The sequence below is a fragment of the Sphaeramia orbicularis genome, chromosome 17 (assembly GCF_902148855.1).
Source record: "Sphaeramia orbicularis chromosome 17, fSphaOr1.1, whole genome shotgun sequence".
Lineage (NCBI taxonomy): Eukaryota > Metazoa > Chordata > Actinopteri > Kurtiformes > Apogonidae > Sphaeramia > Sphaeramia orbicularis.
In genome coordinates, this window is record NC_043973.1 from 30,560,210 (window position 1) to 30,585,813 (window position 25,604).

General features: G+C 35.2%; 1 protein-coding gene across 1 annotated transcript in view; it reads right to left on the reverse strand.

Annotated features, from left to right (window-relative positions):
- Positions 1–827: 827 nt before the first annotated feature.
- The window catches only part of emilin2a (elastin microfibril interfacer 2a), a 43,467-nt gene continuing 18,690 nt past the window's right edge, over positions 828–25,604 (reverse strand). Inside the window, exons 5-9 of the mRNA XM_030161357.1 lie at positions 13,532–13,879; positions 9,260–9,313; positions 8,820–8,879; positions 4,293–4,433; positions 828–1,182 (exon numbers count right to left, since the gene is read on the reverse strand). Coding sequence (XP_030017217.1) covers positions 848–1,182; positions 4,293–4,433; positions 8,820–8,879; positions 9,260–9,313; positions 13,532–13,879 — 938 coding nt within the window. The 3' untranslated portion in view covers positions 828–847. The remainder of the gene's footprint in view (positions 1,183–4,292; positions 4,434–8,819; positions 8,880–9,259; positions 9,314–13,531; positions 13,880–25,604) is intronic.

The window sequence follows — 25,604 nt, forward strand, 5'->3', positions numbered from 1 at the left end:
ACACATTAAGTGCATATGTATTCCCTTCTTTCTTGAGTCTGTTTGCTCATGTAAAATGAAACGCGATTAATATAGATTAAAAATTAATGATATTTAATCATGATTAATTGAAATTAATCCACAGCAACCCTGTGATTAATCAGATTAAAAACTAATTGTTTGACAGCACTAGTAAACATTCATATTTCCTGTTTAAGTTTAATGGGAGGTTTTTCTTCTTAAGCAAGATGTGAAGAAAGTAGATGGTTAGTTGTGGTAAAAAATAATTATTCACAGTCAGAGCATGAAAAATTTAGAGGTAGAACATTAAAATCATAGTCATGGATAAAATAAAAAAGTAGATTTTGAGAGAAATTAACTAAAAACCGTCTCTGAGGCATTTTGGAAGCAAATGTAACAATTTAAACCAAACTAACCAATGTAATGATATGTATCCCAATATAAAACTATATTATGACATTTGTCAGTATTGTTTTGTATCCCTGACCCCTGAGAGAAAAGAAACACCTGAATTCAACGTGTCCCAATACTTTTGTCAATTTGTGTATGAGTTAGGCAGTTATGCTATGAGGCTAACGATTTACAATACAGTAGGTACAAAAAGGCAAATTGATTATCAAATATATTAGAAACAAATCCTGCTTCTTTCATGCAGGTTTCTTTTGCAGATAGTTAGCCAACTGCAATGTGATGGATTCCTAACTGAAGATAACTGCACATCTCCACACTGCACAGTAAAGTCGCTACATCAGAGCAAATCAGTGAAAACTATGACCTCTGCGTCATCCCTCCAGTCCAGTCCAACTAAGACAAACTAGTCCTTGCTCTTTGCCTCCAGCAGCAGCAGCTATCTGTTGGCCTGTGGTGCGTACAGAAAGATGGCGCTGAAGGTGGACAGGATCTCCCTGGCATCTGTGGTGGCCAGGTGGCCTCTGGTCCTCACCAGGCCCACGCGGTCTCCTTTCCTGAGGGGGAGGATCAGACCGAAGGACACCGAGCCGCCGCAGCCGCAGGTCCCGGCGGGCGGACCGCCGTGCTGACCGGCCCCGGGCCCCGCCGAGCTCTGCAGCCTCTGGACGCTGCGGTTGGACACCGACAGCACGGCCTCCACACGGTCACCCTGCCTGGCGGTCAGCAGTCCGGAGATCAGGTATCGACCGTCCAGTGGTACAGTGAAGATCCCTTTGGAGAGGGTTTAGTCCGATCAATAGTGTTTCTAATGCAGTCATGGCCTGCACTTTTGGCAACAGAAAACACTAAGGCCATTCATAAGATTAGGTAAGGTAAGGTAAGGTAAGGTAAGGTAAGGTAAAGTAAGGTAAGGTAAGATAAGGTAAGGTAAGGTAAAGTAAGGTAAAGTAATGTAAGGTAAAGTAAGGTAAGATAAGGTAAGGTAAGGTAAAGTAAGGTAAGATAAGGTAAGGTAAAGTAAGGTAAGATAAGGTAAGGTAAGGTAAGGTAAGGTAAGGTAAGGTAAGGTAAGGTAAAGTAAGGTAAGGTAAGATAAGGTAAGGTAAGGTAAAGTAAGGTAAAGTAATGTAAGGTAAAGTAAGGTAAGATAAGGTAAGGTAAAGTAAGGTAAGATAAGGTAAGGTAAAGTAAGGTAAGATAAAGTAAGGTAAGGTAAGATAAGGTAAGGTAAAGTAAGGTAAGGTAAAGTAATGTAAGGTAAAGTAAGGTAAGATAAGGTAAGGTAAGGTAAAGTAAGGTAAAGTAATGTAAGGTAAAGTAAGGTAAGGTAAGGTAAAGTAAGATAAGATAAGATAAGGTAAGGTAAAGTAAGGTAAGGTAAAGTAAGGTAAGGTAAAGTAAGGTAAGATAAGGTAAGGTAAAGTAAGTTAAGGTAAAGTAAGGTAAGGTAAGATACGATAAGATAAGATAAGATAAGATACGATAAGATAAGATACGATGAGGTAAGGTTATATAAGATAAGATAAAATAAGGTGAGATGAGATAAGATTCAAGTATCTCAGCACTAAGGGTGACAGTAAAATGCCATAAAATGATAGTATAGTAATAAAATATGAAGAATTGAAAAATAAGAATAATAAAATTAATATAAAAATTTTAAAAAGTTATGAAAAAATATACAGGGTGGGGAAGCAAAATTTATAATATTTTGAGGCAGGGATTGAAAGACAGTGTATGACCAATTGGTTTATTGAAAGTCATGAGAATTTATTTGCCACAAGAAAATTGACATAATAGAAAATGTTTTTATTCTATGTGTCCTCCTTCTTTCTCAATAACTGCCTTCACACACTTCCTGAAACTAGTGCAAGTGTTCCTCAAATATTCGGGTGACAACTTCTCCCTTTCTTCTTTAATAGTATCTTCCAGACTTTCTCGTAATAGTTTTGCTCGTAGTCATTCTCTTCTTTCCATTATAAACAGTCTTTATGGACACTCCAACTATTTTTGAAATCTCCTTTGGTGTGACGAGTACATTCAGCAAATCACACACTCTTTGACGTTTGCTTTCCTGATTACTTGATATGGGCAAAAGTTTCTGAAAAGGTATGGATAATAGTGTTAGGTATGATTATGACATCAATATATGTTTGGTTTCAAAACAATTGACGTAGTGCCTGCTGAGAAAAAACAACTAAATGTTCATTGTAAATTTTGCTTCCCCACCCTGTACATATTATAAATAACTTTTTTCAAAGTAACTTTATTGCTTCATCTAACAGTCCATAGATAAGATAAGATAAGATAAGATAAGATAAGATAAGATAAGATAAGATAAGATAAGATAAGATAAGATAAGATAACGGCAGCAACATACAACAAGCAAGTGAAGAGAAATGACAGAACAACAATAAACAAGTGAAAAATTAAATATAATGAGAAAAAATAGAGTTAAATAATAATAAGAAATCTGGTATTTATATACATAGTTACAGAAATATATTGGCTATTTAAAGTTAAATATTATTTACAATTACAATACAGTACCTATTTACTAGAATCGATGAGAGATGCAGCTCAATGGTAAACTATGGCAATCTTATTTAAACCTTTCATGAATTATTATAAAACTGAATATGAATATTTCTCCCAAAAAATACTTAAATGTGTCCAATTGGATTAATGAGTCTGATACATACATTACAATTGATCATTTGTAGCTTAAACTCAACTTTAATCATAAATACATTTTTAGCAAAACTGTCCAAAAAGCCTTTCTCCATAAAGATAACATATGTTTGTTTTAGGAAAACGTAACCCTTTGATGCATGAACTTTCCTGAGTGTTTTTATTCCTCTTTAGGCATGAAAAAAACAATGTGATTGATTTTTTTTTTTTTTAATGAACCTATTTTTATGGAGTTACACAAAAAGGTTATTTTTTTCATATTATCTCCATGAAGTGAGAAATAACTAATATTGGAGTGGGTTAAAATGTGAGAAAACATCCGATGAGCTCCATTAAAAAACAACTATTTCATAGTTTTCACAAAGTATATCACTTTTTTATATATCGTTTTAAATACAGGTTTATTTCCTTCAAAAGTTAAACGCACGGTGTACAGCTAAGTGGATATTTTTGTAAGAAAACTGTTAATTACAGTCTAATAACAACTAACAAATTATTTACATTCAAAGCAGATCAGGTTTATCAAGAACAGCAAAGTTACAGTAATGGTATAAATTACAGTGTATGGTATGGTGCATAAGCGTCCACTGTGTTGGATGTTATGAAACTAAAACAACAAAACCCATGAATATACAAGAGAACAGCTGCAGAAGAACTGTCCACTGGAGTGACCAGTATGCATGAAAGGGTTAATGTAAATTGAACTGTAGTAGATATATATTAATAATTAATCAGGCAATCCATGTAGTAATTTTGGTTTTGTAGTACTATTTCTAGACCAAAGTCAATAATTAAGAGTAATTATTGCAAATATTATGGTTTTAAGTGAAGTTTGAGTTGACCTCATGCATGAAAGGGTTAATATCATGGATCCATCTTTTGTCCATGAGTCAAACTTTTCTCCCTTTTTGATGCAGCTGCAGATGTTAAAACTTATTACCTTACACTTGCATGTACCTGCTTTCATAATCTAAATGAACCTCTGTCACTATTCCTACATAAAACATCTGCTCTGGACCACATATATACGATACTTACCTTTACTTTTATTCACTTCTAAATATCTGAAAGCTGTAGACACATTGTATGATAAAAGTGCAAAATTTAGAAAATTTCCAGGTGAAATTTAAACACAATTTCTTCAACGTAAACTCTAAAACTTGGTGTTTTATATGGTATTATGGGATGTTTACCTGTGTGGGGATTGTAGTGACCGCCATCGTTGATCAGAACCCTGTTGAAGCGGATGACGCCAAAGTCTCCAGAGAAGGGCTGCTGGGTGAGACCGGCCGAGAAGGAGAAAGGATCTGCAAGGGCGCTGTTGTCTACAGAGACTGGACCAAAAACAAAAAAAAAATCAGTTTCTCATTTTAGAGATAACAATTAGATAAAGAGTTAACGAAATATGAGCCATTACATTACAGAAAGTCTCTACAAAGCTTCTTATGAAAGCTAATAATTAAGAGCAAAGTTACACTATGTTTCACAGGATAAATATACATGAAAAACTAGTTTTCCACATAAAAATTAACAAAAACAAGATAAATATCACGACACATGTCAAATCAAATATTTACTTTAGGTTTCAAGGCTGATTTTTCTTCCTAAGGTTTAAAAAAAACAGACGTTACTTGTGGTTTAAAATGATTATTTTTGTTCAGAATGTGACAAAAACTCCAAAAATATAGAGAAAGACCATTTAAAACAATTATAATGGGTTCTTGAGTCTGTTTGCTCATGCAAAATGAAATCTGATTAATATAGATTGAAAATGAATGATATTTAATCATGATTAATCCAAATTAATCCACAGCAACCCTGTGATTAATCTGATTAAAAAATTTAATTGTTTGACAGCACTAGTAAACAGCAATATTTCCTGTTTAAGTTTAATGGGAGGTTTTTCTTCCTTAAAATGTCCTTCTTAAAATGACTGAACGTCTCTGGCAATGCATTTGGGGCAGTTTGTCCAAGCATGAGCAAATGGTCAGTTGATCTGGTAGTGACAGGCAGCAGAACCAAAACATAAAGATGGAAGACTCTAAACAGCACGTTGGCCCTCTGGATGGAAATATGAAGACAAAAAAAACCAAGATGGAACAGTCGTCTCAAGTTGTTTTGTTGAAACTGCTGAAGGTGTTTAATAAACACATTAAGTGCATATATATTCCCTTCTTTCTTGAGTCTGTTTGCTCATGCAAATGAAATCCGATTAATATAGATTAAAAATGAATTATATTTAATAATGATTAATCAAAATTAATCCACAGCAACCCTGTGATTAATCAGATTAAAAACTTTAACTGTTTGACAGCACTAGTAAACATTAATATTTCCTATTTAAGTTTAATGGGAGGTTTTTCTTCCTAAGCAAGATGTGAAGAAAGTAGATCGTTAGTTGTGGTAAAAAATAATTATTCACAGTCAGAGCGTGAAAAATTTAGAGGTAGAACATTAAAATCATCGTCATGGATAAAATAAAAAAAAAAAAAAAACGATTTTGAGAGAAATTAACTAAAAACCGTCTCTGAGGCATTTTGGAAGCAAATATAACAAATTTAAACCAAACTAACCAATGTAATGATATTTATCCCAATATAAAACTATATTATAACATTTGTCAGTATTGTTTTGTATCCCTGACCCCTGAGAGAAAAGAAACACCTGAATTCAACATGTCCCAATACTTTTGTCCATTTGTGTTTGAGTTAGGCAATTATGCTATGAGGCTAACGATTTACAATACAGTAGGTACAAAGAGGCAGACTGATTATCAAATATATTAGAAACAAATCCTGCTTCTTTTCCAATTAGATAAAGAGTAATAATTACTAATTACTAATATACTAATAATTAAGACCAAAGTTACAAAGTGTTTTACAGGATAAATATACATGAAAAACTAGTTTTCCTCATAAAAATTAACAAAAACAAGATAAATATCCCAACGCATGTCAAATCAAATATTTACTTTAGGTTTCAAGGCTGATTTTTCTTCCTAAGGTTTAATGAAACCAGACGTTACTTGTGGTTTAAAATGATTATTTTTGTTCAGAATGTGACAAAAACTTCAAAAATATAGAGAAAGACCACTGAAAACAATTATAATGATTTTTTTTTTCTTTTTAATTCAGCTTTAAGTAAAATTACGTAAAAACAAACTCTGGATCATTTTACGAGTTACAATGTAAACATTAATTTACATTACCCTGGTCTGCCTGAGTTGTGTCCAAACTCTGTGGATAACCTTTGCTTTGTATATTAACAGTCTTCTTGTTTTTCTTGCTTTTTATGAGCTTTTTCACAAAATTTATGACTGTATTCAGGAAGATATGTGAGTTTTTTCTTGTAAATGTATGACTCCCATCTTCACCACCCCCTCCTGATTCATAGTTGTTTATATAAGTGGTTAAAATTTCACTCTGACAGTCTAATTTTTTTTTTCCTGCAATTTCGTTGCACAGCCTTTGTAACGAAAATAGAGCCTATTCTATTCTATTCTATTCTATTCTATTCTATTCTATTCTATTCTATTCTATTCTATTCTATTCTATTCTATTCTATTCTATTCTACTTTCACTGAGTAAATGTATTCATCAAATCAATGAGTGGATGTGCCAGAAGTGATTGTTTTTAGCCCCCCCCCCCAAAAAAAAGAAGACAGGTCAAAGGTCAGTGCTCACCTTAACTCCATGTCATTGAACTCTACAAACCAAGCCAGAAATCTTGGTGTAATTATTGACTCAGACCTGAATTTTAACAACCATTTAAAAGCTATTATTAAGTCTGCCTATTACCACCTGAAGAACAGCGCTAGAATCATGACAGTCTAGTTTTTTGTTTTTTTTTTTTCTGCAATTTTGTTGCACAGCCTTTGTAATGACAATAAAGCCTATTCTATTCTATTCTATTCTATTCTATTCTATTCTATTCTATTCTATTCTATTCTGCAGATCTGCAGCACATACAGGGTGGGGAAGCAAAATTTACAATGAACATTTAGTTGTTTTTTTCTCAGCAGGCACTACGTCAATTGTTTTGAAACCAAACATATATTGATGTCATAATCATACCTAACACTATTATCCATACCTTTTCAGAAACTTTTGCCCATATGAGTAATCAGGAAAGCAAACGTCATAGAGTGTGTGATTTGCTGAATGCACTCGTCACACCAAAGGAGATTTCAAAAACAGTTGGAGTGTCCATAAAGACTGTTTATAATGTAAAGAAGAGAATGACTATGAGCAAAACTATTACGAGAAAGTCTGGAAGATACTATTAAAGAAGAATGGGAGAAGTTGTCACCTGAATATTTGAGGAACACTTGCGCAAGTTTCAGGAAGCGTGTGAAGGCAGTTATTGAGAAAGAAGGAGGACACATAGAATAAAAACATTTTCTATTATGTCAATTTTCTTGTGGCAAATAAATTCTCATGACTTTCAATAAACTAATTGGTCATACACTGTCTTTCAATCCCTGCCTCAAAATATTGTAAATTTGGCTTCCCCACCCTGTACTGTAAAGGCACAGTCTTTAGTTTCATATTAGACCCTATAGAGGATCTAAGCGGACTGTTCCCTTCTACACTGGGTTCTGGGGCTTTTCCATGCAGCGCTTTATAGGATTTTGAAATCAATCCGATGTTCGATGGGAAACCACTGAAGAGCAGCTGGAACTGCAGTGATATCCTCCCTATTAACTGTACTGTGAGTTGCAACATCGCAGCGACAGGACACAAAGACTGATTAGTTATTCAGCGTCCCTAGAGGACAATTATTCATCTAACTGTAGGAATATTTCTCAGATGAAGAAACGTGACTGACTGCACAAGATTACTGCATAGAGGCATTCAGACAGAGGTCAAAAATCACACCATGGGTTCTACCAGAGGATGTGTGCAGCTCTTATTCATTGTTTGATAAGATATGGTAAAGTAAGGTAATATAAGATAAGATAAGATAAGATAAGATAAGATGAGGTGAGATGAGATAAGATTCAAGTATCTCAGCACTGAGGGTGACAGTAAAATGCCATAAAATGATAGTATAGTAATAAAATATGAAGAATTGAAAAATAAGAATATGAAAATAAAATTGATATAAAATTTTTAAAAAGTTATGAAAAAATATACATATTACAAATAACATTTTTCAAAGTAACTTTATTGCTTCATCTAACAGTCCATAGATAAGATAAGATAAGATAAGATAAGATAAGATAAGATAAGATAAGCTAAGATAAGATAAGATAAGTTAACGGCAGCAACATACAACAACAAGCAAGCAAAGGGAAATGACAGATAGAACAACAACAACAAACAAGTGAAAAATGAAATATAAAGAGAAAAAATAGAGTAAAATAAAAATAAGAAATCTGGTATTCATATAAATACTTATAGAAATATATTGGCTATTTAAAATGAACTATTATTTACAATTACATTATAGTACCTATTTACTAGAATCGATTAGAGATGCAGCTAAGTGGTATACAATGAATATCTTATTAAAGCCTTTCATGAATTATTATAAAACTGAATGTGATTATTTCTCCCAAAAAACACTTAAATGTGTCTGAATTAATGAGTGTGATACATTAATGCATAGAAGCATTCAGACAGAGGTCAAAAATCCCCTCATGGGTTCTACCAGAGGATGTGTGTAGCTCTTATTCATTATTTGACTGCAGTAACTACCATTCTGAGTTGGATGTTTACCTGGTGATGCAACTGGAGCTTGGTACATTTGGTTCCATGGTGTCTTTACTGTTTCAGAACCTACAAGATACAAACATAGAAAGCAGAAATTCATTCCTACTATCAGCACTGTGATCAAAACGTAGCGGTTTTATAAGATAAGACAACTGTGTGGGAAAAAATAGCTTGTCGGTGCAGCGCTGATGGTCATTATCTACCTCGCTAATGCCACTTCTCTAATTACCGTCAAGTGTAACATTTGCCACGGAGCCAAAACTTTCTGCTAAGTGACTGCAAGACGAGCTAAAATCCTTCCACAGTTCGCCCACACTTTCTTTAACTAAACACATCCAGTTCCCACTCCCTCACACTCCCGAGAGTGCAAATTATTTACAGCTTTTGCACTTTTTCCACTGACGTAGATGCATGGATTTGAACTTGGTAATGATCTGCTGCAGTACCTTGGTGTCTGCTCGACTGAGGCTTGAATGATGCAGGCTGTAGAGGAGGATAACCTGTAGAAGACACAGAGGATGAGCGCAGGGTTTACAGCAGGGGTGACAAACTCATTTTAGTTCAGGGGCCACATTCAGCCCAATTTGATCTGCAGTGGGCCGAACCAGTAAAATAATGACTTAATAACCTATAAATAATGAGAAATCCAAGTTTTTCTTTTTGTTTTAGTACAAAAAAAACCCTAATTAAATTATGAAAATATTTACATTTTACAAAAAAGATGTGAATAACCTGAAAAAACTGAAATTTCATTTGAAAAATTAGTGCAATTTTAACAATATTATGCCTCGACTTATTATTTATACATGTACATTTACACACAGTGTTCCATAAATATTTGGTAACAGGCAGAATATTGTTAAAATTTTGGAGTTTGGAACTAAAATTTGAACAATTTCTACAATATTCCATCCACAACTCCAGATCACAGTGGATCCATAAATGCACAAAACATTTAGGAACAGGCAGAATATTGTTCAAATTGCATATTTTGGGTTGTTCATCTTTGTTTTTATTTATGTATTTATTTGCATTTCATTGTGAAAGAATAGTTTTGTAAATGTAAATAATTTCAGTGAAAAAAGTAAAATTATATTATGATCAGGTTTACATCTACAAAGTTTCCTTAAAAATCTGAATAACATGAACAACTTGAATTGTCTTAACCTGTTAAACCCTGACCATATTTTCAGGGGAAAAACGCCTAAAAAGACATACCCAAAGTAAATGAAGAATTACTCCACAATAATAAGGTTCATATGGATGTTCTTGGTGTCTGTGGACATTTAGAGACCTCACAGAATCTATTCACATTGTCTAAAATATTGTATCTATTACTATGCCTGAGTAAACTGTAACAAACTAAAAGAGAAATTAGAATTTTTTATCCTCGCCTGTTTTTTTTTCGGCTGGATTGACGATGATATGCATAAATTAATTGTTCGTGTCTGAGATTTTTAATAGCGTATATCACCCCACAAAGATTAAAAATAAAGTTTGAACATTAAAGTTTGCACTAAAATACACTTTTGATGTACTTTTAGTAACATTAGGGTCTAAACTTTGAGCAAAAGTTGAAAAAAAAACATCCATTGTCCTGATTTATTATATTTTTATAGTAGATGAATATTAATATAATTTTTTCGGCCCACAGGCAGGCTGATTGGGCTAAAGAGGTTAAGAAAAACAAGTGCAATTTTAACAATACTATACCTCAGTTTATCAGTTTATCATTTCCACATGTGTGTTACGATCACACAAAACATTTAGTAACAGGCAGAATATTGGTAAAATTGCATTTACTTTTTTTACAGACATTTCCGTTTGTTCATATTTGTTCAGGTTATTCACATTTTTTTGTAAATGTATAGTTTGGTAATGTAAACATTTTCATGTAATTTAACTTTTTACACCAAAAAAACAAAGAGAATGTTTGGGGTTGTCATTATTCATAGGTTATTATGATAGTATTTTACTGGTTCTGACCCACTGGAAATCTAATTGGACTGTATGTGTCTGTATGTGGAACCTGAATTAAAAGGATTTTCAACAACACTGATTAATATCTTCAGTGTAATTTTTGCATTTGTCAAATTCATCCCAGGGGCCGGACTGGACCTTTTTGGCGGGCCGGATTTGGACCCTGGGCCGCATGTTTGACACCTGTGGTTTAGAGGATGCACATGGTGAACTTTATGGAAAGAGAAGGTATATGAACCCAGGGCTGGTTACAATCTAGGCTCCAGAATTATGAACTGGCTGCGGTATTGATTTATCTATTTCTGAACAATGGAATCTAAAGCTACACATTCAGGCGTCGATGATATTAACAGACACCACAGACTGTCTATTCCGAAGCCGTATATGAGATTTTCCACGACTCCCTCTTCTTTATCAGTGACATTTCACACAACATCTGCCTGTGTTGTTGCCAGAGACCACGCCTTTGTTTGTGTGTGTTTTATTTTCTCTAAGTCTAGTCCAGTTAATTCAATGCAGATCTAACTTAATATGAAGCAGCCTGTTTTCTCTTCTGGTACAGTTCATCCTTTTAAAAACACATTTGTTTAACTAATCTTGTAACATGTAAATGACAAAAACACTAACATTCACAGCTCTCGGTGTGGGTGGGTTAAAAAAGTGCACTTCAGACTTGGGTTAATATAGATTTATAGACTAAACCTTGGTTGAACTGTGCATTTTGTGCATTCTGATCAGGTTAGATGTGTGTAGGATATAAATCTGACATGACTAAGAACTGACAGCATTGTTGAAAAATGTTGGCTCAGCCCACTTTTCTGCAGTCACTGCCTAAAGTATAACAGTCGCAGGGCAGAACACTTGTTTCTTGTCACTTACATGAAGATAGCTTCCACTCTTTGGATTTATGGCATGTAATTTCTGCAACTGGTATTCACTCAAACTATTACTAAATATGTAATGAAGTAGTTTGGGATTGTGAGAGTGGTGTTTTCAGGAGCAGGTCTTTTCAGACCCTGGACATTTTGGAGCATAAGGCCTGGACGTTTCCAACCCTGGGATAAAGCCTTTTCAGCCCAAACTTAGTGTACTGATATACACGTAAATACACGAAATTTGTAAATGCATACAATGCAGAAGATGTTTCAGACCAAACTTAGTGCATGTTTAGGATATCTTCTTCTAAATCACAGGTGTCAAACATGGGGCCTGGGGGCCAAATCTGGCCCACCAAAGCTTCCAATCCGGCCCGCAGGATGAATTTGCAAAGTGCAAGTTAAGGCATCAAAGTAAAAAATAATATCATAATAACCTATAAATAATGACAACACCAATTTTTTCTCTTTGATTTAGTGCAAAAACATTCAATTATGAAAATGTTTACATTAACAAACTACCCTTTAACAAAAAAATGTGAATAACCTGAACAAATATGAACAACCTGAAATGTCTAAAGAAAATCAAATGGAATTTAACAATATCCTGCTTGTTACTACATGTTTTGTGCCTATGTAGGTCTGATCTGTAATGTATATGTATAAATGATAAGTCCAGGCATAATATTGATCAAATTGTACTTATATTTCTTAACAAATTCCATTTTTTTTCAGGTTATTCACATCCTTTTGTTTGGATAGTTTGTAAATGTAAATACTGGTGTAATTGAATGTTATTTTTTGTGCCAAAAACAATTTGGAGTTGTCATTATTTACTGACTATCATGTTATTATTTTACTGGTCCGGCCCACTTCAGATTAATTTGGGCTGAATGTGGCCCCCGGAAGAAAATGAGTTTGACACCGCTGATCTAAACTAATTAATGTAAACATCATCTTATTAACAATTATAGTAGTGCATGTTAGGTTCCTAACCAATTCCTTATTCAATCTTAATAAATTATTAACGTTTTATTTTCACATGACATATTTAACACTGTATCATGATTGAAATCCAACCTCAGCTTGTTGATAAGATGAAAAGTTTCATTAGTTTGTCCCCCAACAACTTTGAAAGTAACATTTCACAGAGCTTGGTACATGTTATTTGCGACGTAGCTCTCATGATCTTAAAATGGATAAAATTTATCTTATACATATTTAGAATATCTCCTTCTAAACTAATTAATGTAAACATGAATGTACTGGGGGAGGAGTTTAAAATGTGCTATGCCATGAATGAAGCATCAAAATCACTGTAAAATTGTATAGCTGAGTGACAGAGTTTTTTTTTTTTTGGGGGGGGGGGCTTACAGAGATGACCCCTTGCCACTCTCACTGGATGATAAGAAACCATGTTAATTATACCCAGTAGGTTTGTGAGGCGAAACGTCTTGACCAGTAGGGTGAACTGTCCAGACTTCACATGCAAAACGGAGGAGGCGAAACGTCTGGCAACAGTGTTTTCATGGCTACCATGACATAAATGTACAGATAACACGCCAATTAAAAGTGTTATCTGTATGCGTTATGAGCTTTCCATGTGTATGTTCACCCTGCTATTAGACCCCTGTCCAACCTGAATCGATGCGTCAAATACCATGCACTGAGGGTTAGGGTTAGGGTCATGTAAACCGGAGAGCTTGGTGTAAATTGACATGCAATCAGATGATGCTGAATAAAGGCAAAAGGTCGATAATGCGTACATATAAGCATTCCAAATGCCATAAGAACTGGTGTGACATACAACACCATTAAATTCTTGAGATCGGTCTGTTTTTCATCAGCATCAGCACTTCTCACCTGGCGCTCCAGCAAAGCCTTTAACAGGCATGTTCGACGAGTCCTCAGACCCCCTCCGCACAGTCACCCTGCGTATGTAGCCTGGGGGTCCGGCCTCACCGGTCTCCACCACAGGCCTCAGTGGGACCAGGGGGACGCTGGGGTGGGCCGGCTGCTGGGGGCTGGACGGCTGCTTCAGTGATGGGTTGATGTTGCGGTTGGTGTTGGGGTGCCCGGACTGGCTGGGATTGTACGGCTGCCTGGGGCTGGATGGCGCAGGTGGGATGATGAGGGGGATGTGGATTTGTTGTATTCTTTTTCGGGGTGAATCAGGTGGAGAAGAGGGCCTCTCTGGTCTTAAGGTCATACCTTGGAAATAAAAAAAATATATAAATAGATACCTACTCAGCATATTACTAGCTGCAGGAAAAAAAGCAATAACTAAACGGTGGATGACACAAGAAGAACCGACAATAAATAATTGGATAGACATAACCATGGGAATTTATAGGATGGAAAGAAGAACCTTCACTGTAAATTTGAAGATGGATGTTTTTGTGCAACACTGGGAGGGATGGGTGAGATATGTGAAGCCTTTGAGATCTGATTTTGCTGAGATGAATGCATGAATATGAACCCAAAAATCCTCTGAAGGAAATATGTTTTTGTGTTTCTGTTTATCTTTATTTATGCATTGATTCTTTACTTTGAGATCCTGTATGCCAGGACCATGATGAGCTGCTGTAAATGTTTTTTTTTTTTTTGTTTTTTTTTTTACACCCACTCTCTGGATGTACATAGTTTGTCTATTTGTTTGTTTTTTCAATGTATGAAAAAAAAAACTGAATTCTTTCAATAAAAAGAGAATAAAAAAAAAATGAAAAAAAAAAAAAATCTGACATTATATTTATTAACTTACTATAAAACAGAAAAGAAAAGCTGGTCACCTTTTCATCCAAGTGAAAGATGTGGGAAGAAAACTGAGTCCTTGTTTTCTCGCATTCACCCCCCCACCCCACCCCCTGTCCCATGAAATCCCTTTGAAAGACCTCTATTCTGATGACAGGCCAAATTAGACTTCACTTACAGCACACCTCTAAGCTTTTTTTGTTACCAGTACAATTATTATCCTCCATAAAAAAACAAAGTGGGCGGTCGATGTGAGTTTTAGACTGAAACCATCTGAACGGAAACCAGTTGGCTGCTCGCCAGAACCCCTGAAGGCACAGACATCACCTGGGTCTCTACAGCAAGAGGCTACGACTGTGTCCTGAGGACACATAACAAAAATAATTACAGTACTCTGAGCTAGCACCTTTTTACACCAGGTGTCAGACACAATGTGTCACCCCATATTACAGGCACAGGGTTGTATAGTGAACGCCTTGTTCTGCTTTCTTTATCTGTATGTATGGTGCTGGTTAAACCTTGTAGGCTAATTTGGCCTTGAATAGGGCACATTTAACAGGATTACAGTAATGTCATTCAGTCTGACACTTAGATCAGTGAAATGACCTCTTAATGCAAATAGGTATGGACTTAAGAGTTTATGGATAAGAATTCACTCTTTAAAGAAGCAAAAACACAAAACCAAACCCCTTCTGTAACAAATACCTCAACTATTATATGCAGAACTGTGGGGAAAGTGCTAATAGTATCAGCAGTACCGTCCACAATAAGCTTCAACAATATGAGCATATAAGGAGAGAACTCACAAAGGCACAAGTGAGCCACAAAAAAAAAAAAAAAAAAAAAAAAAAAAGGTGTTACAGCACGTTTCTGCAAACTAATCTCAAGACAATTTGTCATCTGCCTGACCTCAACAGGCATTTGTTGGTTGGGGCGTCAAAAAAATCCAGGACTTATATTTTTCATATCATCATTATTATGATATGATCTATTTTTGGTTCACAAACATGAGCTCACACATATCTGCGGTTTCCAAAAATGTAAAATAACAGCGTTTTGTTCTGGCGACAGCAGTTACAATGGTTTCTTTATGACTAAATGTGTCTGCAGTCTGCAGATGACAACATGCCATGAAAATCAGCTATGAATCAGCTGATACAGGGGCCTCTCCGGTGTTGTCCCTGAACTAACAAAGTGCTCAGTTTACAAGACAAAAGTTAGCAGCAACATTAACCCTTTCATGCACACTGGTCACTACAGTGGACAGCTGTTCAAAAGTGTTCTCTTGTATATTCATGGATTTTGCTGTTTTAGTTCTATATCAGCCAACACAGTGGACGCTTATGCATCATCCCATACACTGACATTCATACCATTACTGTAACTTTGCTGTTCTAGATAAACCTGATCTGCAGTTAGATGTTTGAGAGTAAAAAAACTGCTTATTGTTATTAGACTGTAATTAATAGTTTTGTTTTTTTCTTTTTTGCATGTTAACTCCATGCAGGTATGTTAAAATGTGAGAAAACATCAGATTAGCAGCATTAAACATGTTATTTCATAGTTTTCAACCAGTATATAAGTAAATACAAGTTTCTTTGGTTCTAAAACTAAACATATGGTATCCAGCTGAGTGGACATTTTTGTAACTCCATAAAAAATAGGCTAAAAAAAAAAAAAAAAATCAATAGAATTGTTATTTTTATGCCTAAAAGAAGGATAAAAACACTCAGGAAAAAAATCTTGATAGAGGTTCTCATAATTCATGCATGAAAGGGTTAATGCTACAAGGCTGTGCTCACTGATAGTTATTAATAAAGTTAAACTACATCAAAAGTAATTTAACTTGTACTAAAGCAAAGTGGAAAGGACCGGGACAACAACTGAATTGCATTAGAGTCTACCTGTTACTAGAGATCAGGAAAGTAATCTGCCATTCTGTACTTATCAAATAAAACATTATCAACCACAACCAAAATTCTTCCTTTTTACTGCAAGTGATACCACAAGCTACTCAGAAGCCACATGTATAATCAAAAACAAATTAAACCCAGCAATCATGTTGTACTGCGATAATCAGAAATCTCCTCTTCATTTCCTCCCGGTACCTCCTTCAGGACGCTGGTTGACTGAGTGCATATTTCCCATGAGCTCTCAGCCTGTGTCTCACTGAGGGGGCAACCGCAAAGTCGATAAACACACAGAAAAAGCGCACACACATACACACACACACACATACACAAGGGTACTGGTGCAACCAAGAGCATCACCAAAACCAGATGTTATTGCTTACAACCAGATTGAGACACTGCGAGGGTGAAGGGGGTGCTTTAATCATTCCTGCTCCTACAGTTTTGGGCGACACCGTGTGATTGTTAAGAGAGCGTCAGAGAATATTGCAGCAGACAGCCTGATGGAGCGGTGGAAAATGGTGTCAAGGGGCATGCGGCGAGGTGTGGCGGTTACACGCACATGCAATAATGCATCACTCATACTGTGTGACATAGAGGATTCTTTTTCATTTTCTTGCCGCTCGCATGGACACAATTTGGTCCTCCTCCGCCCTTTATTTTACTTTTTCTTTCTTTTTTTTTTTTTTTTTTTTTTTTAATAAATATCTTTTTATTTCACAAAAGAAACTCATCCAGATACAGTAACATAGTGATACTGGGTCTTACTTTTTGCAATTCTCCTTTGTGCACTCTTCCCATCCCCCACCCCTAAAGAAATATAAACCAACTAAACATACTCAAAAGTAACAGGCCAAAAACATAAAAGTCTAAATATAATAATAATAATAATAATAATAATAATAATGAGATAAAATGAAATAAAATAATAACCATCATCACAATAATAACAGTAATAAGGCTAACAACATAAGCATGAGCGTAGTGATGCATGCTGTAACATAGGGCAGTATTCATGGCGTACAATACTGGAGAGTAAAGGCAACCAAAATTCATTATAGAGATGGCCACAACTATATTTATCCAAAGTCAGTTTTTCGAAAGGTAAAAATCATCTGTCCTGTTTAAGGTTAATGTATATTGTGCATTGTCCCTGACTAAAATAAATCAAATAAAATCTGTATTACTGTATATTGTGGCCTCTTTTAACGTTTCTTTATGAAATGACTACTGGACTAATTTAAAGTTGACTAAATACCTAGGGCTGAGGACTAAATGAAAACACTCGATGAGTTCTTTCTGCTGCTAAAAGGACACAATTTTATTTATTTATTTCCTTTTTTTCTTCTTTCTCATACACATACACATACACATAGAGTATTCCTTTTCATTTTCTTGCCGCTCGCATGGACACAATTTCGTCCTCCTCCGCCCCTTATTTTACTTTTTTTTTTTTTTAAATAAATTTTTATTTCACAAAAGAAACTCATCCAGATACAGTAACATAGTGATACTGAGTCTTACTTTTTGCAATTCTCCTTTGTGCACTCTTCCCATCCCCCACCCCTAAAAAAATATAAACCAACTAAACACACTCAAAAGTAACAGACCAAAAACATACAAGTCTAAATATAATAATAATAATAATAATAATAATAATAATAATAATAATAATAATAATAATAATAATAATAATGAGATAAAATTAAATAAAATAATCATCATCATCATCATCATCCCTCTCCTCCTCCTCATCATCATCATTATCACAGTAATAACAGTAATAAGGCTAACAACATAAGCATGAGCGTAGTGATGCGTGCTGTAACATAAATAGCAGTAATAGGGCAGTATTCATGGCGTACAAACTCAAACTTTCTCCATACCGGAGAGTAAAGGCAACCAAAATTCATTATAGAGATGGCCACAACTATATTTATCCAAAGTCAGTTTTTCTAAAGGTAAAAATCATCTGTCCTGTTTAAGGTTAATGTATATTGTGCATTGTCCCTGTCTAAAATAAATCAAATAAAATCTGTATTACTGTATATTGTGGCCTCTTTTAACGTTTCTTTATTAAATGACTACTGGACTAATTTAAAGTTGACTAAACACCTAGGGCTGAGGACTAAATGAAAACACTCGATGAGCTCTTTCTGCCACTAAAAGGACACAATTTTATTTATTTATTTCCTTTTTTTCTTCTTTCTCATACACATACACATAGAGTATTCCTTTTCATTTTCTTGCCGCTCGCATGGACACAATTTCGTCCTCCTCCGCCCCTTATTTTACTGATATTAAAGGTTGGAATTATGCACTGTACGGCAGACCTCAGGGACTCCCATTGTGTATCTGGGTCCATTATGCTCTGAAGACTTCCAGATGGGCTCACGGGGTTAGAGAAGGAAACACCTCACCTCGCAGCTTCACAAAACTCTGCTGGAAAGCTGCTACAGTCAAAGCACCCCTTCAAAATTCTGTTAAATATATGCAGCATGTGCGGCGGTGTCGAATACAGTTTTCCATTCTTTCCCCCGCAGACACCCTTTGACTTCAAACAGACTTTGATGTCTTGTTTTTCCTGTATTCCCTCATCATAGTAGACAGTTAATCTCACTGCCCGCTTCTCCGATACAAAGCCAGATTGATCAATTGCTGGGCATTGATCCGTGAAATCAAAGCATCTATTTTATCCCCTCTTCTATACAGTTTCTTTTTTTTTCTTGCTTTCTGAAGGCCTTGCTTGATGGTGCACACTTACAGGACAGGGGGAGCTTGAGTGGGAAGGGAAAAGAAGACCTCTAATATCCTTGGAAGGACAAATCGCAGGAAAAAAATCAGACAGACGGAGAAAGAAACACGGAAGTACACTCTCAAAAATAGAGGTACAAGATCAGAACATTTATGTACCTATAAGTACATTTTTTTAAGAATGTTCTCTCAAAGGTACAATATTGGTCTTTAGGAGGCCAGAATTGCACCTTTAGACTATGAAAAAGGCTCCAAAGTTCTGTAAAGTACAAATGTGTACTATAAGGTACCCTGCAGCATTAAAAACTGTGTGTAGACCATGAGAATAGGCTATAGGCTAGGAGAACTGAACAGTAGGACTAATTATAGATCAAACATTAGGCTTAGTGCATTATTTATTATATATCATACTGTAATTACTCTATATTCTATTTAATAATAATTTGTGTTTTAATTTAATAGCCCAATTAGCTCAATGATAATAGCCTAATAATTTATTTATCTTATTAGAACCTCTGATTATTGCCATAATCTCTGTTTTATCAAGTTTTCATTCACACCTCCATGTCTTGATGTCGTATCTTGCTTATTCCGTTTTTTTTTTGTTTTTTTTCTCAATGAGGCCACAAACTTTAAACATTATAGCATTATCAACTATATGAGAGTTTTCTTTCTATGTAAAGTACTTAACCCTTTCATGCATAGTGGTCACTACAGTGGACAGCCATTCTGCATCTGTTCTCTCATATATTCATGGGTTTTGTTGTTTTAGTTCCATATCAGCCAACACAGTGGGCGCTCATGCACCGTCCCATACACTGACATTCATACCATTACTATAACTTGCTTTACTTGATAAACCTGATCTACAGTGACATGTTTGTGTGTAAATCAATTGCTAATAAAAATTGGGAATATGAGAAAATGTAAGAAAACATCAGATTAGTTGCATTAAAAATGTTTTGATTTCTATAGTTTTAACACAGTATATCACTTTCTGATATTGCATTCCTTCCTTCAAAAATTAAACACATGGTGTTCAGCGGAGTGGACATTTTTGGAACTCCACAAAAAAATTATGAAGGTAGATGTGTTTTTTTATTGCTTTAACCACAAAAAAAATATATATATATATATATATATATATATATATATTTTTTTTTTTTTTTTTTTTTTTTTTTTTTCATTAAAAAAATTCAATAAAAAAAAAATTCACTTCAAAGAAAAAAATGTTCAAATGCATTTTTTTGGGTCATAATTTTTTTTTTCATTCAAACCCTTTTTTTTATTGTTTTTTTTTTTTTTAGTTAAAGCATTAAAGAAACAAATCTACCTTCATTAAAAAACAAGTTTATTAAAAAAAAAAATTCAATTGCATTGTTTTTTCATGCCTAAAGAGGAATAAAAACACTCAGGAAAAAAAATCTCGACTAAGGTTCTCATAATTCATGCATGATAGGGTTAAGGTACAAAAATGGACCGTTTCGAAAGGGTACAGAAATGTCTCTGAAAAAAGTACACCCCCAGCAACAAGCATTTGTACCCTTTTAAGTACAAGCTGGTACCTCTATTTTTGAGAGTGTAGAGAGAGCAATTCAGAGATAAGAAGAAAAAAAAAAATGGGATGGGGATGGTGATTTGAGCTGGACTGGGATAACCTCCAAAAACAAAAAAAGGAGGAGTAGGAAAAAAAAAAAAAACAGCTTGAAAAGAAAATAAGAAAATTCAGCTCTGCAGCCTTGTGATTTAGATTAATCACCAGCTAAATAAAAACAGCACAAACCTTTAAAAAAAAACTCCAGCTTTTTCTGTAGATCTACAGTTCCTAACAGCCTCTATTTGCAACCCCCTACGCCTGTCACCTAATCTTAACAAGCCTTTGATACATCACTGTTAAACTAAGTGATGCAACAGTCAACGCTGCTCAATAACAACTCCCAACTGGCATGAACACACACAAACACACACAAGCCTCTGCAGCTGAGGGTAACAGAGTGCCAACAGTTTGCAAGTTAAGTCACACAACTCCACTCAGCAGTCACTGTGACTGAGGGCAAAGCTATTTCAGTTAATCTTTCAGTTATGTTATTACAACACGTCGTCTGTTTGCGGCTTCCTCAGGGTCTTCATATGACTGTGTGGCGATGTGGAGAATATGAGCTCAAAACACTGAAAGGGAACATTTCTGGTGCTCGCAACCACTGCCACACCCACAGAGCTGGGATTTTTCATGGAAACTTTTATCTCTATATGGACTATTTCTTTCTTTCTGACAAGAGGAAAACATAAAATGATCAGCCACAAAGCTCAACTCCCTCTCTCATGGGACTGAGCATACTGACTACGAACACTAAGAAACAGAATATGATGACATTTCCCCTTAAACAGACTCACAAATAGAAATAACACTTAGGAACAGCCTCTGGGTGTTATGAACTTGTTATATAAACAACTAACAGTTGCAAAGCAGGAGAGCTAACAAACATTCTTTAAAATCCTGCTGCTGTAGACTATTCATTGTGATTTAATGTGGGCCAGAGGTTAGGTATAATTTTCCATATAAGGTAATGAAATCAAATATCACAGTTTGGAAATAACAGGCCGTACACTCTAAAAAATGATAAGTTGGCTCAATGTAAAAAATTGAGGCAACAATTTCCATTAATCTTTTGAAGTTATTTCAACTTGGCAAATTGCTTAAATGCTACAAGACTTCAGTAGTTCGGTCAACTTTATTACTTTAGCACAAACAACATGATTTGCTTTTTTCTCTACAAGCTTAATGAAGTCGAACCAACTTAATTTTAATTGTGTAAAAACTACTCCATTTAGTTATACTGACTTATTGTTTTACTTTTATTCTACTCATAAATGTCCAAACAAGTAGTTCCCTTAATTTTTTGAGTTGGCCTAACTTATTTCTGGACATCAGAACTAGTGCTGTGACGTTCACGAACGAATCGAATCTTTTAAACGGCTCTTTGAAATGAACGATGGGAACTGAGTCTTTGTAAAGAGCCGTTTATTTTATTTATTTATTTATTTTTTTTCTTTAAGGAGGGAGTGTCCGATTGCCTGTCAATTTAATGTCACTGAAACCCTCTTTGTTTTCAATTGTTTTCTTTTTGCTCAGATTGTTTCTTTTTGTTCGGTTGTAGCAACATCTGATGCATACATCTGCAGGCCAAAGTGTGCATTTTTTTTTTTTTAATCTATTTCTCATCACAGCATTCCCTTTCTTATTACCACATTTTGTTTCTACTTTGAAGAACAACCGTTTGAAGATATTTGTGTATTGTGCAGCTTTCCAGTATTTACATATATTTTTGTTCATGTTGCCAGAGTTACATACAATGTAATTCCATCATTTGCCTAATGTCACCTCACATGTCATGGATTTAGCCCACACATTTGAACTAACTATTCTTTTTTACGGTAAGATAATATTTACTGCCGTGCCAGTTAAACACCTTTAAAATGTAATGTCAATCATCACATGTAGCCTATTTAGTCATTCAAACACTGGTGTTTCAAAATAATGCCAAAAACATAAAAGAGTCAGTCTTTTGAACGGCTCTTTTCAGTGAACAGCTCCTGATTGAACGCCTCCCTTCAAAGAGCCAAAAGTCCCATCACTAATTTCTGGATATCAGAACAAATTCCACATAGAAATTCCATTTATATGATCACACTGCTTATTTCTTTATGCATCTTTATTACTAGACATTGTTGTTGCATGTTAATGTCTCAATTGTACACTATGCTGTTGTCCCCATGCTATTACAAATAATTAGTTCCTTTTGTCAAGCAATGAGGTATTGCATTGGACAACATAACTGTAATCAATAATAAACAGGAAAGGCCTGGTTTGGCCTATGGCTCTGACTCATGGTGCACTTCTATAAAAATGCAAAAATAAACACAAAAAGGACAATAAACATTAGCATGCTCACATTAACTCAGAATTAACACCAACATCACATCCCTGCTGAACCCCTGCACAGACAAGAACACATTTTCAACAATGTACCCAATACCCACAATGCAATGCGGCAAACACGCCACAATATATACTACAATTTTAAATGAGAAAGGAGCAAAATGTGTATTATTCAGTCCTTGAATAATTAAAACTACTGTTGCAAAAACAAAGCTAAATTCTATCAAGCCTTAAAGTTTAGTAAAGTTCTGTGTAAAGTTGTGTTTCTCCTTTTTTTTTTTCTGTGTTTCCCTCCATTTCTTGTGGTGGGTGTGGTCTGTCAGCAAAACATTTCCAGGCACGTCAGATTTCAACTCAGCTTTTAGAGGAAGCTTACAAGATTTTTAAGTTGTACTAACTTAATCTACTTCTTTGTTAAGTTAAAGGCAGAAATGTCCGTTCAAAATTGGTAAGTTATTAAGTTAAGACTGTTTCCCTTGTTCTTCATTTAGACCAGGGGTGTCAAACATGTGGCCCAGGGGCCAAAACCGGCCCACCCAAAGGGTCCAATCCGGCCCGTGGGATGAATTAGTGAAATACAAAAATTACACTGAAGATATTAACAATCAAGGAAGTCAAAATAAATTTAGTTCAGTTCCATCTAAAGTGGTCAGACCAGTAAAATACTATCATAATAAAGTATAAATAATGAAAACCACATATTTTTCTCTTTGTTTTAGTGTAAAAAAAAAGTAAAATTACACAAAAATGTTAACATTTACAGACTAGCCTTTTACAAAAAATGTGAAAAACCTGAAGAAATATGAACAACCTGAAATGTCTTAAGAGATTTAAGAGTAATTTTACCAATATTCTGTCTGTTATTAAATGTTTTGTTTATTTGTAGATCCACTGTGATCTGTGCGCTGTAATGAACATGTAAAAATGAGAAGCTGAGGCCAAATAATGGCATAAATAGTTAAAATTGCACTTTTTTTCTTAATAAATTTAATTTTGGTCATGGTTCATGTTTTTCCTTTTTTTTTTTTTTTTTTTTTAAAGATAGTTTGTAGATGTAGAAATTTTGATAATATAATCTTACTTTTTTCACTCTAAAACATAGAAATTAGACATACAAATTTTGAAATTTATATTATTTATGTATTATTACGTTATTATTTTAATGATCCGGCCCACTGCAGGTCATATTGGGTTTTATGTGGCCCCTGAACAAACATGAGTTTGACACCCCTGATTTAGACTAACTTAATAAAATAACTTATCAACTGATTTTAATGAATACATGTAGCAAACTGAATTTTTTAAGCAGAGAAAGCTCTTGATTTTAAGCTTAACATACTAACCCCATGAATCATTTTTTAGAGTGTGTCTGGCAAAGAGTGAAATGGAATACAAAATGCCTTCACGCTCTCCATCTTTCTGCACCGCAGCCATTAATCCATCCGCCCTCCTTTTCTCCTCAGGTCCCTATCATACCATTGTGTTGGCTGATAGCCTGCATGCCGTCTAAGAATGGGAGGCACCGGCGATGGGGGCCCCAGTTATGACATCACAGCTGAGGGCAGCGCAAGCATCTGGTCCTGGGTGTGGAGCCCTGTTTCTCCAACTCTCCATCAAGACTGGCTCCAGCAGTGAGTCAGGGCCCTTAATGAGGACCAGACTCCACACATCAGGCTGAGGTCACCCTACGGGAATCTCTGGAGGTTGGTATGTGTGCATGTGTAGGAAGAAAGAGAAGGGGAAGGGAAGGGAATGGGATGCATTGTATGTGCAGTGACTCTCTCTGTGTGTGCTGAGAGCCTGGGAGCTGAGGTTGAGGTCTGCACTTTTGTGGTATAAGTAAAAAAATTAAAAAAAAAAAAAAAGAAAAGAAAAAACTGTGTCACGGTCCAAGAAAGGGGACCTCACAACTCAACAAGTTCGTAAAGGGAGTAGGAGCGATGGAGTCGAGGTGTTTTCACATTTACATGAGGGAGCAATGAGGCACGAAACAGTTAAAATAAATCATCACAGTGGTTGGGAAGGGCAGAGATTGGGCTATAAACAGAGCTGGGCACGTTCAAATTTAAGATTCAATATACCTGTCCCATTACTGATATAAAAATGGGGGAATTTTTAGATCAACATTAAATCTAAGTCACAGGAAGTTTCCAATGTGGGCCTCTGCCTCTTGGTGCCGGGACATATTGAATGACACAGTCAAGGAAAAGCACGGGAGGCCCAGTGAACTTGTGTGTCCTCCCAGTCTGGGAAATACCCTGTGGCCATTCATGGGATCTGATCCTTCCCTTCAAGCGTCCGTGTAAACCAAGCAGGCACAATACATTATATGGAGGATTATCTGCAGGAAAGGTTTGTGTTTATACAGATGTTAATCAGGCTTGATAAAGTCGTATGTTGAAAGTTAGGGAGGAAGCTGTGTGTATTTAGTGAGTATAGTCTTATCCGGCTTCTTTTAGCTCATTTCTGTGTAATCATGTGTGAACAGTCCATAGAAAACCACAACTTACAGTCACCTACATTCATACATTCTGATTTAAAATATCCAATATATGATTTCTGCAACGTTCAGGTTATCAGC